The sequence below is a fragment of the Acipenser ruthenus genome, chromosome 53, assembly GCF_902713425.1.
Source record: "Acipenser ruthenus chromosome 53, fAciRut3.2 maternal haplotype, whole genome shotgun sequence".
NCBI classification, from domain to species: Eukaryota; Metazoa; Chordata; class Actinopteri; order Acipenseriformes; family Acipenseridae; genus Acipenser; species Acipenser ruthenus.
In genome coordinates, this window is record NC_081241.1 from 1705079 (window position 1) to 1723185 (window position 18107).

The following is an 18107-nucleotide window of genomic DNA, read 5'->3' on the forward strand; positions in this document are numbered from 1 at the left end:
TAGTTAGTCCTGCTATTGTGCATTGTTTCCAGGACAACAGTTTACACGCTTAAAATATTTTTATTTATTAGTGATGTAATAAACAGGACAGAGGGTCATATTTGCTAACCCTATCGACCAGATGCCGAATTCCATTGAGAATAATGACCACACACCTTTTCAGCATATTTGAAGGGCTATTAATTTATCATCTTTAGGTCTAACAGGCTGGAAGTTGGTACAGACTACCCTTGTGTACAGTAGATTGTGCAAACCGAATCTCTGACCTGTAGCTTCAGTGGTTTGGCTGTAGGACCCTCCCATAGAACCTACCTTCTTTACCCTAATTCAGCAACCCCTTGGCATAGAAACACCATTCAAAGTGTTCCGACATCAGAGTGATGCTCTGAATACGTGTGCCAGATATCAGAAAGATCAATACTGTAATACAAATGTTGTCCCAAAAAAGATTGGAAAATACGGACTGCTTTGTTAGGCTTCAAAACACTATCTATGTATGGTTGCTGAGAGGGTTCTGGATGGTCTAGAAAGCTCAGCAAAGAACATCTCTTTTATCTGGATGTCAGATTCCAAATATGTCTAATAAGGGTCTGCAAATTTTGGTTCTCTTGCAGCGCCCCCTTGAGTTTGGGGTTTTCTCAATTTTTGACAATCTGTGAGGCATTTTCAGTGAAATGTGCGCATTATAAGATTTACAATCTAAAGTGTTTAGTACCCACTAGTGAGCAGGCACTAAGCCGTCGGTGGAAAAATAAGCCGTTGACCAACAGCTTCCAGTTGTCCTGGGCGAGGCTTGGTTTTAACACCTTTTCTTGGTGGTTGCTCTCCTGGGTGGAGGAATGTTGTCTTTTGTGTGTAATGTTTTGATGGAACTGGTGGCAACTTATTGGTCATGTTACGCTTGTCTTCCAATGCTAAGGCCAAACATCGCAGCACCTGGTCATGGTGCCAAGTAAACAGTCCTTGGCTAACAGTCACCTTACATCCTGTCAAAATGTGCCTTAATGTTGCAGGTGATGAACACAAAGGACATTAGGGATCCTCTTCTACCCAGAGATTTAGGTTCTGTGGTGATGGGAGAACATCATATGTTGACCTGATGAGGAAACTGATCCTGCTCTGTTCCATTGTCCATAGGTCTTGCCAGCCAATCTTGCGTTATTCCACACTCTCCCATCTCATCCATTCTCCCTGCTTGACCTGGGAAATGGCCTTTACGCACCTCATCCTCTCCTCCTGCTTTTGCACCTCGTTGACCACCAGCTTCCTCTGTTGAGCTGAGGCTGCCTTGTGCCATGTAGGAGGAGCTGAACTGAGACCAAGAACCCCTCTTCCATGCTGAACTTGCCCCATGACATCACCGATTCGAAGGGCAGCCTTTGCATAATAAGCAGAAAACATCTGTTTATTAGACTGGTTAAGATTTACAGATGTAGCTTAGTACTGTATTATTCGTTTGTCCCTTAATTAGCATGTCTGTTTCCTAGACAGAACAAGATTAGGCACATCCAACAGGACCACACACACACAGCTACCCCTACCGTTGTGCACAGCATCATTACTGTAATAACTTCAGTATTCCAAAAGATCATTAAATACAACTATAAAACAAAACATAAACCTCGAAATTAAACCTAACACACGTGATCCATGCAGAAACCCTTACTCTTTAAGAAATGTGAGCCAGGAAGTAAAATACAGGGAAACAGCACCTCCCTGCACAGGTTATGTAAATGTCCAGTTTCAATCCAGCGAGGGGCGGGAGTTTTCAAGCAGCACTACACTCACGCACAGGACAACAAATTGACAGCTCTCCCAGAAGCTTCCAGCAGGGGGCATGTTCAATACTGTATTATTATTATTATTATTATTATTATTATTATTAATAATAATAATAATAATAATAATAATAATAATAATAATAATAATAATAATAATAATATCTCTGTATGCATGTCAGTGTCCCTGTACATCTTTTTTATTCTATTTTATTTGATGTACTGTTTTTAACTTTCTGGGTCACATTTCGTCACGAATTGAGGAATTAAGAATGGTGTGTGCAACATATTAAACTATCAGATTTGTTCCTGTGTGGGATGGGACAATAAAAAAACAAAAAATGAAAACGATGTTTATCTTTACAGCTTCCAGGTTAGTAACATAAATAACAAGGGAAATAGCGCCCCCTGTCAAGCTGCAGAAAGAAAAGCTTACAGCACCTGGTATTCCCAGGCGGTCTCCCATCCAAGTACTAACCAGGCCCGACCTTGCGTAGCTTCCGAGATCAGACGAGATCGGGCGTTCTCAAGGTGGTATGGCCGTAAGCGAACGACTCTCTTGGTTTATCTCTTTCATAGTATTAAGTTAATATCATTCATGCAGTGACAGGTTGGGGAGTGATTTCCAGATCTCTCATTTGTCACAAACAGTAACACTTAAGCAGCTCTGGGCTGCACATGCGCGGGCCAATAGCAAGGCTCCTGCATGGTAATACGTGTTACTAGAAGGGAGAGCTAGCCTTGAGCTTTGCAGCATAAAACAATACATTTGAATGGTCTTTATGCAAAAGAGCTATTCGTCCAACATTGTGCCCCACACCCACCTTTTTATACTCGATGGCACCTCTGATTTGAAGCAGAGAATGTACAAAAGACACATTGGGCAAACATTTGTTTACATTTTTGAATTTCATTCACGCAGACGTGTCGGCTTTTCTACACATCCATCCCTTTTGTGGAACAGCTCACATGTCGCACATGCGGGAATCTCGACTGTGTCGTTTCTGGGAGGGGAGGGGAGGAGGGGAGGGGGGAGAGGAGAGAGGGGGCTGCGTTCACGCTTCACGCTCTCCCCTGGTTTATAGTCCAAGTTAAAAACACAGCTATTGAAAGCAATTAGCGATTATTCTATATATCTCCAGGAGGTGGCTCTGTCAGACTGGGAATGAGATTTTGATTTTTCTTTCGGAGCGTATAATGTTCTAGAAAGTACCTCAGTGTTTTATGTACATGTATTGTGAAGTGTTTCATATTGAGAAGACAAAGTAACGAGTCAGCGGCACGTGTATCAAAGTTACAAAGTTGCTTATATTAAGAAGACGAGGTTCAGCGGTCCAGTTGTTTTTTTAAACATAGTGTTTCAGTGCTGTACAGACGTTCTATGTCGTTAGTAGTAATATTACTATAGCTTATGTCTAAAGTCTGATTTATGATCCTTTGGACCTTTTGACCTTATATGTATGAAAATATGAATATATAATGAGGGGGCGTGGATTTTATATAGGAGTATGGGAATATATATATATATATATATATATATATATATATAAATATATATATATATATATATATATATATATATATATATATATATATATATATATGCCTATAAGCTTATTGCACGTCTTTTATAAGACATGTACAAAAATCAGTGTTTAATATTTTATTTATGTAATCAGGGGCTAGGGGGTTTAACCAAGTTTTTATAAATGCTTATGTTAACTTATACTTGGTGTAGACAACACTAAAGTCTTAGTATTTTTTTACATAAGACACTTAATGAAAAAGAGAAAGTTTAAAAGAAGGTAATAAAAGGAAAAAACAAAACAACTTATTCGGACTAGGCTTTACATTCATAATACACGGGTTTTAAAAGTGACGTTTGGCACAGATTGGAATATAGAAACATTACATTTTACTGGAAATTACAAATCTGTGCTCCCCTCGTTAATGATCGCGTTGCTATAGGTTTTTTGAATGGAGGCTGTTCTGCTGTGAGTATATCGGGGTGCTCTGTGCTCCCCTCGTTAATGATCGCGTTACTATAGGTTTTGTGAATGGAGGCTGTTCTGCTGTGAGTATATCGGGGTGCTCTGTGCTCCCCTCGTTAATGATCGCGTTGCTATAGGTTTTGTGAATGGAGGCTGTTCTGCTGTGAGTATATCGGGGTGCTCTGTGCTCCCCTCGTTAATGATCGCGTTGCTATAGGTTTTGTGAATGGAGGCTGTTCTGCTGTGAGTATATCGGGGTGCTCTGTGCTCCCCTCGTTAATGATCGCGTTGCTATAGGTTTTGTGAATGGAGGCTGTTCTGCTGTGAGTATATCGGGGTACTCTGTGCTCCCCTCGTTAATGATCGCGTTGCTATAGGTTTTGTGAATGGAGGCTGTTCAGCTGTGAGTATATCGGGGTGCTCTGTGCTCCCCTCGTTAATGATCGCGTTGCTATAGGTTTTGTGAATGGAGGCTGTTCTGCTGTGAGTATATCGGGGTGCTCTGTGCTCCCCTCGTTAATGATCGCGTTGCTATAGGTTTTGTGAATGGAGGCTGTTCTGCTGTGAGTATATCGGGGTGCTCTGTGCTCCCCTCGTTAATGATCGCGTTGCTATAGGTTTTGTGAATGGAGACTGTTCTGCTGTGAGTATATCGGGGTGCTCTGTGCTCCCCTCGTTAATGATCGCGTTGCTATAGGTTTTGTGAATGGAGGCTGTTCTGCTGTGAGTATATCGGGGTGCTCTGTGCTCCCCTCGTTAATGATCGCGTTGCTATAGGTTTTGTGAATGGAGGCTGTTCAGCTGTGAGTATATCGGGGTGCTCTGTGCTCCCCTCGTTAATGATCGCGTTGCTATAGGTTTTGTGAATGGAGGCTGTTCTGTGAGTATATCGGGGTGCTCTGTGCTCCCCTCGTTAATGATTTCAGTTGTGTTGCACAGTCGAAACACAGCTAACTGCGGAACGAGTGATTTCGGAGATACAGACACGGAGATGACTTCAAGGAGGAGGAAACAAAGATGTCTCCACAGCTGCATGGGAACCTCAGCATTTCCCCGGTTCATTATTAATAGCGGGCTGTCAAGACTTGTCAGCGGGTCGAGCGAGGTGAGATAAAGACACACACACGATTATTTAAAGTCGTTCGTGACTCGCATGACTCTGAACAGGTCTGTGTTTCTCTCTCGTCATGAACCAGCTGCTGCCCAACCCAAGGAACTGCTTTGAAGACATTTACTTCCTGTGTCATGTGACCCGCAGCTCGCTTCAGCTACAGTGAAGAGGAGCGCTTGTGCGAGTCGATTTTATACTTCGTATTGTTGAGGATTGTGGATAATAAAACTATATCCATCATAATAATAATAATAATAATAACACACATAAATATAATACTAATAATCAGAGTTGAAAGTCAGCCGGTACGGCCCGGAACTGCGTACCGGCAAAACATCTTGTCAAGGTACTTCAGTATTTCAGCTTATCACAATGATAGGCTACATCATTTTTTCTTTGTATTTTCCGTCCTTTTCGCTTCTTCTTCTTCGTTGTTCGGTTATTATTGATGTTTAAGCAAAATAACTCGACGTCACGCAGGTTCCGGTCACGTGACTTATGATGTCAGAGCATGCTGACTGCCAAAGGGGCTTCCGCATACTTGTGAACATGGAGTCTGCAAAATAAGGCAGCTTTTGTAAACTGATATATTCTAAGACACAAGCATACAACTATTCCACTATAATTTGGAAAAACTATTATTGTATTAAATACATAAGAACATAAGAAAGTTTACAAACAAGAGGGGGCCCCATTCAGCCCATCTTGCTCGTTTGGTTGTTAGTAGCTTATTGATCCCAGAATCTCATCAAGCAGCTTCTTGAAGGATCCCAGGGTGTCAGCTTCAACAACATTACTGGGGAGTTGGTTCCAGACCCTCACATTTCTCTGTGTAAAAAAGTGCCTCCTATTTTCTGTTCTGAATGCCCCTTTATCTAATCTCCATTTGTGACCCCTGGTCCTTGTTTCTTTGCTGCACAATACTGTTATTTTGGTACTGCGTCAGTGACTTGGAGAAAAAGAACGTCTTATTAAGTTTTTCAGGGCAAATCGGGTAACCCTAACGACATGAACAGTGCGAGAAACTCAAGCTCTAATATAAATTTGGTCAGACACCAAAATCCAAGCAGAACAACTGGACAAAACATACAAAAAGATCATTGTTTTTTTTTTCCTTTTAGGTGCTGTTGTAACTGTTAGTATTAACCTGTATATTTAAAGTTCATTCAAAATGAATCATAATCTTAATTGATACAAAATTGTTTAAAATACAATGATCCCATGGCACTCAATTAGCAACACAGACGTTTCCAAAAACGAACCCAGCATTTGAGTAACTGTGATAACAAGAAGCGGTCGGGAAGATTTCAAACAGCATGAAAAGATAAGGGGCCGCTCTAAAGAAAGAGAAAGAAAAATGACATTTGAAGCGCTGTACTCTTTAACAACGGACTTGTTTCAATTGTGTTGCAGAGGAGAAACCCAGCTAACTGAGGAACGAGTGATTCAGTAGAGAGAGGCATGGACCCGACTCCAAGGAGAAGAAGAAGGAGTAAAGAGAATGACCCTCCTGATATGTCACAAGAGCCTGCCAGGTACTGAAAGTCTTTTCTTATTAGTTCACGGTGCGGCGGCATGCTGAATAATACCTTTACTAAGAAGCTGTTCAGGAATCCAAATCACTGAGCTGAGTCTCAAGCCCAGGGTTAGAGTCCAGACCTCTCTGTGCTTTACAATGCTTCCCTATGCTTTACCAGACCTCTCTGTGCTTTACAATGCTTCCCTATGCTTTACCAGACCTCTCTGTGCTTTACAATGCTTCCCTATGCTTTACCAGACCCCTCTGTGCTTTACAATGCTTCCCTATGCTTTACCAGACCTCTCTGTGCTTTACAATGCTTCCCTGTGCTTTACCAGACCTCTCTGTGCTTTACAATGCTTCCCTATGCTTTACCAGACCTCTCTGTGCTTTACAATGCTTCCCTATGCTTTACCAGACCTCTCTGTGCTTTACAATGCTTCCCTATGAGTATTAATGAATAAGAAAAGGTCAGTTAATCAAATTATTTATTTTATTAAATCACATTACTAAAATCTGAAAAAATAAACAGAACAAACATTTTACGGAAATCCAAGAAGAAAAACACACACACAATAAAACAAACTTAAGTTCACTTTTTTAAAAACTGTTACAGCACTGAATATTGGATGCCATTTTTAATATATATATATATATATATATATATATATATATATATATATATATATATATATATATATACATAACAATTCTTTAAAAATAAATTAAATACAGTTATTTCATATGAAATCCTTTCGTTGCTAAAAACAAATAATTCACCTCGTTTCGCTCTGCAGGTGGCGCCGTTTTACCCCCTAACTTTCATCCAAAGTTGTGTCAGATTGAACATTCCCTTCACCCGAGGAGTGGAGAGGACAGACAGGGAGTTCAATACAAAGGGTATCTTACAACACAAAACAGTCTAGTTCAGCTGGCAGATTGTTACAGAGGAATCAAAATAAAGCCTAAACCCAGGATAGAGCGGCTCAGTGAATGTGGTTTGGAATCTGTGCAGGAGGGTCATTGTGTCAGAGACGCCATAAAAGGACAGCGTGCCGGCATTAAAGTCCAGATACACTCCTATTCTGGGGTAGCGGGGGCCAGTTATTCCAGTTTTCTTGTTATTGTGCCGGACAGTGTAACTGGAATCAGAGCAGTGCAAACTCCAGGACTTGTTACTGTATCCAAGGAGACAGGAATGATCCTCTTCTTTCCTGCTGATTCCTTTATATGTGACTCCTATATCAGCCACACCCCCACTGCACTCAATCTCCCAGTAACAGCGAGTCCCAGACAAACCCTCTCTGCAAAGTACTTGGGCCCAGCAATCAAATCTCTCTTGGTGATCGGGATATCTCTGAATCTGTCCACTCCGTGTCACCTTTCTGTTCCCTTCAGACAGACAGAGGTTTATATGCGCTGTGTTGGGGTCCAGTGTGAGCTGACAGGAATCTGATTGAAGAGAAGAGGACGGGTAGAGGAGAGACGGTTAGAAAAGTGAAATCACTGAGAAAATCAACAGTCATTGTCTGCTGCATCCTCAAATCACTCCCTCCTCCCTGCTTCACCAGTCCTTGCACCCTCCTCTATGCTCCCTCATCCCTCTTCTATGCTACCTCATCCCTCCTCTCCTTCTCCCTGATCTCTCCTCCCTGATCTATCCTCCCTGCTTCCTCCTCCCTCTATAGTCCCTGCTCTATGGTCCCTCCTCTTTGCTCCCTCTTCTGTCCTTCCTGTTCCCTCCTCCCTGCTCCCTCCTGTATGCTTCCTACCTCCTCCTTTATGCTCCCTCTTCCCTCCTCCATCCTCTCTCCTCTCTCCTTTATGCTGCTTCCTCCATGCTCCCTCCTGTATGCTCCCTACTCCGTCCTCTATCCACCCTGAATCCTCCTGTATGCTCCCTACTTCCTGGTCCCTCCTCCCTCCTGTATGCTCCCTGTTCCCTCCTTCCTCCTGTATGCTCCCTACTCCTTGCTCCCTCCTGTATTCTCCCTCCTCCCTTTTCCCTTTATGCTCCCTCCTCCATGCTCCCTCCTGTATGCTCCTACTCAATCCTCCTTCCACCCTGCTCCCTCCTCCCTGCTCCCTTCTCCCTTCTGTATGCTCCCTCCTATATGCTCACTCCTCCCTACTCCCTCCTCCATGCACCTTTCTTCCTGTTCCCTACTTCCTCTATGCTCCCTCTTCCCTGCTCCCTCCTTTAGGCTCCCTCCTTCCTCCTCCCTGTTCTCTTCTTTATGCTCCATCCTCTCTCCTGCATGCACCCTGCTGCATCCTCTCTCCTCCCTTTTCCCTGCTCCATTCTCTATGCTCCCTCATTTATGCTTCCTCCTCCCTGCTCCCTCCTCTCTCCTCCCTGCTACCTCCTGTCTCCTCCCTCCTCCCTGCTCCCTCCTGCATGCTCGCTCCTCCCTGCTTCTTCCTCCCTGCTTCCTCCTCCTCCTCTATGCTCCCTCCTCCCTGCTCCAAGCTCCCTCCTCCCTGCTTTTTTATAGACAAGTATATTTAGACTGTGATGTTTAAGATTGATAATCAATAGATTTGATCTATAATTCTTATCTGAGATTTATTTCTGACTTTGGATAGGTTCTCTCTTTTTATTTTTCTGTCTTCAATAAACTGCTGCTATTAAGCCCTCTTGCTGTGTGATTGTTTTGTTCATTATAATTCCTCAATCTTATCAAACTTCTTCAATTGGAACTAATCAAATGCAGCTCTGCATACAATTACAGTTCACTTAATGTTCCTACAGGGTATGTGTTGCCATTTTACCCACTCAGACCCCTTGCTTACTAAATATCTTCAATAGAATATCATCCACTCTTCAAATATCTGTCTAATATTTTAATGAGCAATCCATCCCACAAGTGCAGTGATACTGCAATATACATTTACTACCAGCACAGGATGACTGGGAGGGATAGCTGTTCATTTTACCCCACAACTGGTTTCACATGCATTGTACATGTATTAAAAGATGGGATGATTATCTATTCAGGGATACCAAGATATTTAGGGAGAGAAAGGTCTGAGTGGAAAAACAGGCAACAAATGCCCCTCCCCCAGTCATTCTGCATGTATTCATCTGAACCAATACTTGTTGGAGAGGAGTGTAGATTAATGGCTTCACAATTACTAATAAATAATAATAATTGCTGCCCTCAAGCTCCACCCCTCCCTGTTCTGTAGTGTTAGCTCTTCTCACAATGGAGTGACACATCTTTCAATCACATGTTTCAGTGAAAACAGACTTACATTTTAAAAACTCAGCTCTGTTCCTTGGCTCTGGAGCCTGCAGACTGTAAACTGCAACTTCATTCACTGGGCAGAAAAAAGAGAGAGAAATAGAATTGAAACATGTGGATTAATACACAACACACACAAGACTCCAAACAGCAATCTGCCATGCTCTTAATCTTTAAATACAAAGTGCATCTGTTCAGTTTATCAGTGTAGCAACTGACTCAGTTAACTCCACCCTCATCAGGAATCTTTCACACAAGAACTAATCTAATACATCTCCAGCCACTCTTTTACTGAGGTGTTAGGTCCTTCCAAAATGGGAGAATTTCTCTGGGATTAAATGTTATACTGGAAGAAAAGCCTTACCTTTTATTTATTTATTTATTCATTTATTTATTTATTTATTTTTTATAAATTTAGTCGTCGCCAATTATTTTTACCCCGGTTTTCACCCCAATTTAGCATGCCCAATTATTATCTGTATCCCCGGCTCACCGCTCGCAACCCCCCCGCCGACTCAGGAAACGGAGGCTGAAACACGCGTCCTCCGAAACGTGCTCCTTCCAAGCCGTCATTTTTCGCACTGCAGATCCACAGCAATGCTACCAGACCTATAGTGCCGGAGGACAACACAGATCTGGCGGCTCCGCTGCAGAGCCACAGGCGCCCTATCGGCCACAGGAGTTGCTGATGCGCGGTGAGCCGTGGATTCCCCTGCCGACCTAAGCCCTCCCTACCCGGGCAGCGCTCAGCCAATTGTGCGCCGCCCCCTAGGAACTCTCGGTCACGGTCAGCTGTGACATAGCCTGGATTCGAACCTGCGATCTCCAGGCTATAGGGCACATCCTGCGAGGAGCGCCTTTACTGGATGCGCCACTCGGGAGCCCCAAGCCTTACCTTTTAAACGTCTGTCACTGCTCCTAGACCTCAGGGTATAAACTGCTGTTTCATTCACTAAATAAAATAGAGAAAACTGTTTAAAACCAAAGACTTTACTGTAGAGGATTTGGAATACAAACATGACCTCCAATTCCTATAAATCTTTGATGAGAAAGTGCAGGACTATAAGTTAGCATCCTATATGGAATGAATGTGTTGTTTAATGTTTGAATCCCTCTGTCTCTGTTTGAATGCTATTGTGTTGTTTTCTCATGTAATGTCTTTAGAAACTCTTCCTTCCTGCTCTCATCACTCAGGATGTCACTGTAAATGAGGTGGGGCGTTTCAACCTGGGAAATTATTTGAAATAAAACATCTGCAATATTCATATAGCCAACAATCTGCAAGAGGTCTTTATTAATGTCTTACAAGTCCTGTCCCTCCTCAAGCCATGGTTTTTTTTGAGAAATCTCTACCAAAGGAATCTATTTCACACCAACCTGTTGTGGTTATTTTGACTAATTCCCCCTTGCAGAAGTCCTCAATATGGTCTTTAAGTTCAGATACAGCTTTCCTCACAGCCTCAAAAAAGATGCCTGTATTGAAAGTAACGCTGGGTAAGTCTCCAGCTTCAGGAGGGGCACAGAGAGACTGGAAATTCTACAACAGGAAAGTGGAGAAAAGGAGTTTTCACTGAAACAGAATGGGGTCCAAAACATTCCTGTGGAAAAGCAAGGATTCATTCAGTTGGAGAAGTCTGTTCTGAAACTTTCCCAGTTATGGACTTGAGATTTTCTAACAAGCAGTGATGTTACCTGTAGAAAATGGATGTGATCCTCTGTTTTTGAAAGCTGTTTCAGCTCAGTGTTTCTCCTCCTTAGCTCAGCAATCTCCTGCTCCAGTTTCTTCATGTGTCTTTCAGCCTGATTCACTGCAGCCTTCTCGTTAGCTCCAATCAGCTCTATAACCTCAGTGTGGATCTTCTTAATGGATCGGATCAGCTCAGTAAAGATCTTCTCACTTTCCTTTATTTCTATGCATGCAGATCTCTGAGTGAAAGAACACAGTACAGGAGACATGGTTAGTATTGATATCAAAAACACATCAGGCATAGACAGTAAACTTCTGTAGATGTGTTCCAGTCCATCTGTTAATAATAATAATAATAATAATAATAATAATAATAATAATAATAATAAACCCCTCTTGTCAATACCCACTTTCAGTGTCTCCACAGCCTGTTTCAGCTCTTCAATTTCTTTCAGTCTCTCCTGGATTCTCTGTTGTATTTCTGTCTGTGTCTCTCCCAGCTGCTTCTGTGTAGAAACACAGTGACACAGTGACATTTGTGATGGGGCATTGAGTGATATCCTGTCACACCCATCACAGGCCTCTTTAAGTATGCTATTGAAACTGACAGAATCAATTTAGTTTAAATATATTTTCTTTTTTCTTGTTTGACCTCTTCAGGTCTAGTTGCATGCCATAGACATCTGTAACACAGGCTATATCAGACAACATGTGTGTATAGTAGTAAGATACAGCACCATCTAGTGCACAGCTGCCAGCAATAAAGAAGGACACTTGATCCACAGTAGCTGTCCACTAGATGGTACTGTTTCATACTAGTAACAGTGAATGATGGCTGATCTAGCATGTGTTACATGTTTGTTTTGTTAAGCACCGAGGAAACTGAAGCAGCTTTCTCTTTAATGGATATTTAGGGCTTCTGATTTCCGTTTTTAATCGATAAACACAGATAAAACAGCACTGAAACAAAACAATGAAATCAGTGTATACCCAATAAACACCAGAAATACACTGGACATGGTTACTCAATTCACGTTGACTTCATCCCTTTCCATGTGAAAAAATACAATAAAATAACCTAAAACCTAACAAAAAATCCCTTTCCCAGCGCAGTCAGGCAATGAACCTCCTTCCTGACTTGAATCTATCATTGATTCATTCTGAATACTTTAAACTGAGTGGCAGCACATTCCTGCATTTCTATTGGAGGATTGCACACGCTTGTGAGATTTAAAACGAGATTACAATTAGAAACGGAGGGTTGCTCTTGCTCGTGGGATTTAAAGCTATATTACAGTTCAATAGGGAGGATTCACACACTCGTGGAATTTAAAACAGAATTGAAAATTGTGAAGAAATGTAAAAAATGCCTAAATACACAAAATCCCCAGAAGAATGAGCCCGTGACCAGAAGGACTTCACTGTGGAAGAGAGCAAAGGAAAGAGGGGACTAGTAGGGTGAGCGAAAGAAATTGTAGATTTCAACAAACAAAATCCAAAATAGATTATTATATTTTGTTTTTAACTAACTTAAACATATGTGTTTTAATCATGTAAACGTGTGTCAAATTCAGCTACTTGGATTTGAGTTACGCCCTCTACTGACTTTGAGCCTTCAGAATAAAAATAAACAAAAATAATAATAAAAAATAACATTATATATATACAGACGTGCTCAAATTTGTTGGTACCCTTACAGCTCATTTAAATAATGCTTCATTCCTCCTGAAAAGTGATGAAATTAAAAGCTATTTTATCATGTATACTTGCATGCCTTTGGTATGTCATAGAATAAAGCAAAGAAGCTGTGAAAAGAGATGAATTATTGCTTATTCTACAAAGATATTCTAAAATGGCCTGGACACATTTGTTGGTACCCCTTAGAAAAGATAATAAATAATTGGATTATAGTGATATTTCAAACTAATTAGTTTCTTTAATTAGTATCACACATGTCTCCAATCTTGTAATCAGTCATTCAGCCTATTTAAATGGAGAAAAGTAGTCACTGTGCTGTTTGGTATCATTGTGTGCACCACACTGAACATGGACCAGAGAAAGCAAAGGAGAGAGTTGTCTGAGGAGATCAGAAAGAAAATAATAGACAAGCATGGTAAAGGTAAAGGCTACAAGACCATCTCCAAGGAGCTTGATGTTCCTGTGACAACAGTTGCAAATATTATTAAGAAGTTTAAGGTCCATGGAACTGTAGCCAACCTCCCTGGGTGCGGCCGCAAGAGGAAAATCGACCCCAGATTGAACAGAAGGATAGTGTGAATGGTAGAAAAAGAACCAAGGATAACTGCCAAAGATATACAAGCTGAACTCCAAGGTGAAGGTACGTCAGTTTCTGATCGCACCATCCGTCGCTTTTTGAGTGAAAGTGGGCTCCATGGAAGAAGACCCAGGAGGACTCCACTTTTGAAAGAAAAACATAAAAAAGCCAGACTGGAATTTGCTAAAATGCATATTGACAAGCCACAATCCTTCTGGGAGAATGTCCTTTGGACAGATGAGTCAAAACTGGAGCTTTTTGGCAAGTCACATCAGCTCTATACTCACAGACGAAAAAATGAAGCTTTCAAAGAAAAGAACACCATACCTACAGTGAAACATGGAGGAGGCTCGGTTATGTTTTGGGGCTGCTTTGCTGCGCCTGGCACAGGGTGCCTTGAATCTGTGCAGGGCACAATGAAATCTCAAGAATTATCAAGGCATTATGCAGTGAAACGTACTGCCCAGTGTCAGAAAGCTCTGTCTCAGTCACAGGTCATGGGTCCTCCAACAGGATAATGACCCAAAACACACAGCTAAAAGCACCCAAGAATGGATAAGAACAAAACATTCGACTATTCTGAAGTGGCCTTCTATGAGTCCTGATATGAATCCTATCGAACATCTATGGAAAGAGCTGAAACTTGCAGTCTGGAGAAGGCACCCATCAAACCTGAGACAGCTGGAGCAGTTTGCTCAGGAAGAGTGGGCCAAACTACCTGTTAACAGGTGCAGAAGTCTCATTGAGAGCTACAGAAAACGTTTGATTGCAGTGATTGCCTCTAAAGGTTGTGCAACAAAATATTAGGTTAGCGGTCCCATCATTTTTGTCCATGCCATTTTCATTTGTTTTATTATTTACAATATTATGTTGAATAAAAAATCAAAAGCAAAGTCTGATTTCTATTAAATATGGAATAAACAATGGTGGATGCCAATTACTTTTATCAGTTTCAAGTTATTTCAGAGAAAATTGTGCATTCTTCGTTTTTTGTGGAGGGGTACCAACAAATTTGAGCACGTCTGAATATATATATATATATATATATATATACAGTATATCTACAAAAAGATGAACACATTACCAATAAAAACAATTCTTCTCAGCTAGATGGTGGTTATAAATTGAAAGATCAAATGTTTTACGTGTACAAGCAAGTCTCCCAAAAACACACCTCTCACTGTGGCACGGGCACAGCAGCTCTGCCAGTGCAGATAGATGCGTATGTGTCACTTTTAAAGGCACGGGCACAGCAGCTCTGCCAGTGCAGATAGATGCGTATGTGTCACTTTTAAAGGCACGGGCACAGCAGCTCTGCCAGTGCAGATAGATGCGTATGTGTCACTTTTAAAGGCATGGGCACAGCAGCTCTGCCAGTGCAGATAGATGCGTATGTGTAACTTTTAAAGGCACGGGCACAGCAGCTCTGCCAGTGCAGATAGATGCGTATGTGTCACTTTTAAAGGCACGGGCACAGCAGCTCTGCCAGTGCAGATAGATGCGTATGTGTCACTTTTAAAGGCATGGGTTTTGTTTACTATATATTTCCACCACATCACTACAAACACAAGCATGGCTGCCTCTTGGTTTAATGAAATTAATAAACACAGAGAAACAGAAGCCCTGTGTATATTGTATATCATATTAATCTTGTATATTGAATATCATATTAATCTTGTATATTGTATATCATATTAATCTTGTATATTGAATATCATATTAATCTTGTATATTGAATATCATATTAATCTTGTATATTGAATATCATATTAATCTTGTATATTGAATATCATATTAATCTTGTATATTGTATATGATATTAATCTTGTATATTGTATATGATATTAATCTTGTATATTGTATATCGTATTAATCTTGTATATTGCATATCATATTAATCTTGTATATTGCATATCATATTATTCTTGTATATTGAATATCATATTAATCTTGTATATTGGATATCGTATTAATCTTTGTCTTTTCCGCTTTTTTTAATTAGGTGCTTGACTTTGCTGGGAATGTTATTTTTAAACAGTTTTACCAATTAAACTATAATATCTTAAACAATGAAACTGATATATATTTTTTTTAAGTTGCAAGATACATATTAAAAACACTAGGAATATAAATCATGCTAATTTTACACTACAAATCCCAATGCACCACAAAACAGCTGAACAAATCCTTCTTACCCTGTGAGGCAGGGCGGAGGTCCTGCCCGTGTAAATATTGTGTTTTTGTTTGATTGTAAATAATGTTTTTGATAATCAAGTTTGTGCTAGATATGGCAGGGCATATTCAAATCCAGGTGTGGAATGTGGCCAGGTGTTAATTGATTAATTGATTATCTCTTTGCCCCGGCCACATGCCTTTAAAAAGGGTCTGAAAAGCAAGTTTCTTGGTTCTACAAGCAGGGATACAGACTGTCTGGGAAGGAGAGTGTTGCTGTAGGATCCTCACGACTGCGTGTTAACCAGGGTGAGAAAAACACAAGAGGAAAAATGTATCTCGGATCACTGTGTGAGTTAACCAGGATCGCTAGCACTGGAAGGAACAGGGAACAAGTTTAGGGGATTTTAATCCCCCACCCAAGTCTAGAGAGGAGGTGTCAGGGATACTGTTCCTGGAGCGGGACCTCCTTTCTTGTTTGGTCAGCTTTTGTTTTCTAGTTGTTTTCAAGCAGTGTTTTGTTTTGAATGTTTTGTGTTTTTTGTATCAAAGAAAACCTCCTGTGTCTCTCCTGTCAATCAGCGATAGCCACACCCATAACAACACCCCTGTTACACCCTGAAATACATTGTAGTGCATCATAGTTTAGATAGAGCAATTAAAAAACTAGGGCTCTTTAAATAGCTCTTAATATACAATTAAAATCTGATCTAATGTGAAACTGTTGTTATGGAACAGTTACATTTTACTATATGGAAAAGTTACATTTTACTGTCTGTGCAGTTTGCTGGCTTTACTAGGTCCATAGGACAAACAGAACTTTAGTTATAGAATAATGTGTGTTTTGTTTTTAATAAGTATGTAAAATAAAATATACTTGTTAAGTTTATAGATGCTTATATGTACAAACTTCCTCTTTCTTGTTGCAGTGCAAGCAGCCCATATAAGGGATGTAAAAGTACTGAACTAGCTAAAAAGAGGATGCACCTGTTTATTTGGTAACCGCAAGTTGCATCAGTGACTCTTCTCAGAAATGTCACCGACTTACTTAGAACAGGTTAACTTTAGGACGCTTGCCATTTAAATAAGTTGTTATTGTTGAGTATGATTGGTCTCATCTTGATCTTCCAAGCTGTTGCTATCCAACGTATACTGAGTTAAGCTTCTGTGATTGGCTCGCAATAACTGTAGATTGCAAGGTATATTATACTTACTGACTCTGTGTAGTCAGAAATCTACTCGATGTTTTTCTGACACCACGTGTGTTGAGAGTGTTCTCGGGTTTGCAAACTCAATAAAGGCTAAGCCGTAATCTCTGATCAACCATTGCTGGTGTCTCTTTGTAGTCACGGCGCTGAAAAGTTCCGGTGACAGTTGAGGAGCTGAAAAGTTCCACGACACTGTATAACCTAGTAAACAGACATGTCAAATATCCCTGGGAATTCTTATCTTCTAGGATAGCTACAAGGAAATACTTCAAACTCTTACCTGTTTCACACTCCTTTCTGCCTCAGCTGAGACTGTATCATGGCTCTTGTGTTCCTCGTCTACACACCGCCAGCAAATACACGTCTGATCAGTTCTACAGAAGACCTCACATAATCGTTGGTGTTCAGCACAAAGCTTCTGCTCCAGATTTCCAATTGCATTGATCAGCTTGTGCCTCTTGAAAGCAGCCCCCTCATAGTGTGGCTTGACGTGTGTCGCACAGTAAGAGGCCAGGCACGTCAAACAGGATTTCACAGCTTTGAATTTTCTCCCAGTGCAGACATCACACGTCACATCTCCAGGTCCAGCATAACTTTGAGCAGGAGGAGGATTGAGTCCTGTCTTCTTTAATTTCTCCACAACTTCAGCCAGCATGGTGTTTCTGCACAGAACAGGCCTTGGGGTAAAGGTCTTTCTGCACTGGGGGCAGCTGTAGACACCTGTATGATCAGTCTGATCCCAGCAGTTCTTAATACACCCCATACAGTAACTGTGTCCACATGGAATAGTGACTGGGTCCTTCAATAGATCCAGACACACTGAACAGCTAAACTGGTCATGTGCTACGAGAATATTCGCTTCTGCCATTTCTGCTGCAGCGAGACAGAGAGACTGGCGATTTCACAAGAAACGAAACTTCACTGCGCTGATTTCCTGGAGTTGTGTAAAGCTCTGAGAGGCGGGGTTTGGGACTGAGGCCAGGTTTAGACAAGCAGGGGGAGCAGAAACTGCCGAATCAGATATTCTATGAAACTGTTTCTAAATCCCTCAACAAATATTACAATGTTAAGATTAAGAATGAAGCAACTGATATTAACAACTGTTTAATATCAGGGCTGAA

At 41.0% G+C, this 18107-nt stretch overlaps 1 protein-coding gene and 1 non-coding gene across 2 annotated transcripts; both read right to left on the bottom strand.

The window, feature by feature from the left end:
- Positions 1-2207: 2207 nt before the first annotated feature.
- Positions 2208-2326, bottom strand: LOC131723224 (5S ribosomal RNA). The gene has a single exon (XR_009320177.1). It is a non-coding gene; the product is annotated as a 5S ribosomal RNA (ribosomal RNA).
- A 4781-nt stretch (positions 2327-7107) lies between these two features.
- Positions 7108-17883, bottom strand: LOC117433035 (tripartite motif-containing protein 16-like). Its single transcript, XM_059016571.1, has 6 exons — positions 17267-17883; positions 11742-11837; positions 11337-11570; positions 11022-11181; positions 9655-9720; positions 7108-7851 (listed from the first exon to the last, which is right to left on the bottom strand). The coding sequence occupies exons 1-6, from the start codon at positions 17852-17854 to the stop codon at positions 7322-7324; spliced, it is 1674 nt and encodes a 557-aa protein (XP_058872554.1). The 5' UTR covers positions 17855-17883; the 3' UTR covers positions 7108-7321.
- Positions 17884-18107: the final 224 nt, after the last annotated feature.

Coding starts and splice junctions, on each gene's coding strand:
- LOC117433035 (XM_059016571.1), bottom strand. CDS start 17,854: ATGGCAGAAGCGAATATTCTCGTAGCACATGACCAGTTTAGCTGTTCA. Junction 11,571..11,741: donor AGGCTGTGGAGACACTGAAA/GTGGGTATTGAC, acceptor TCTTTCACTCAG/AGATCTGCATGCATAGAAAT. Junction 7,852..9,654: donor CAGAGCTGAGTTTTTAAAAT/GTAAGTCTGTTT, acceptor CTCTTCAATCAG/ATTCCTGTCAGCTCACACTG.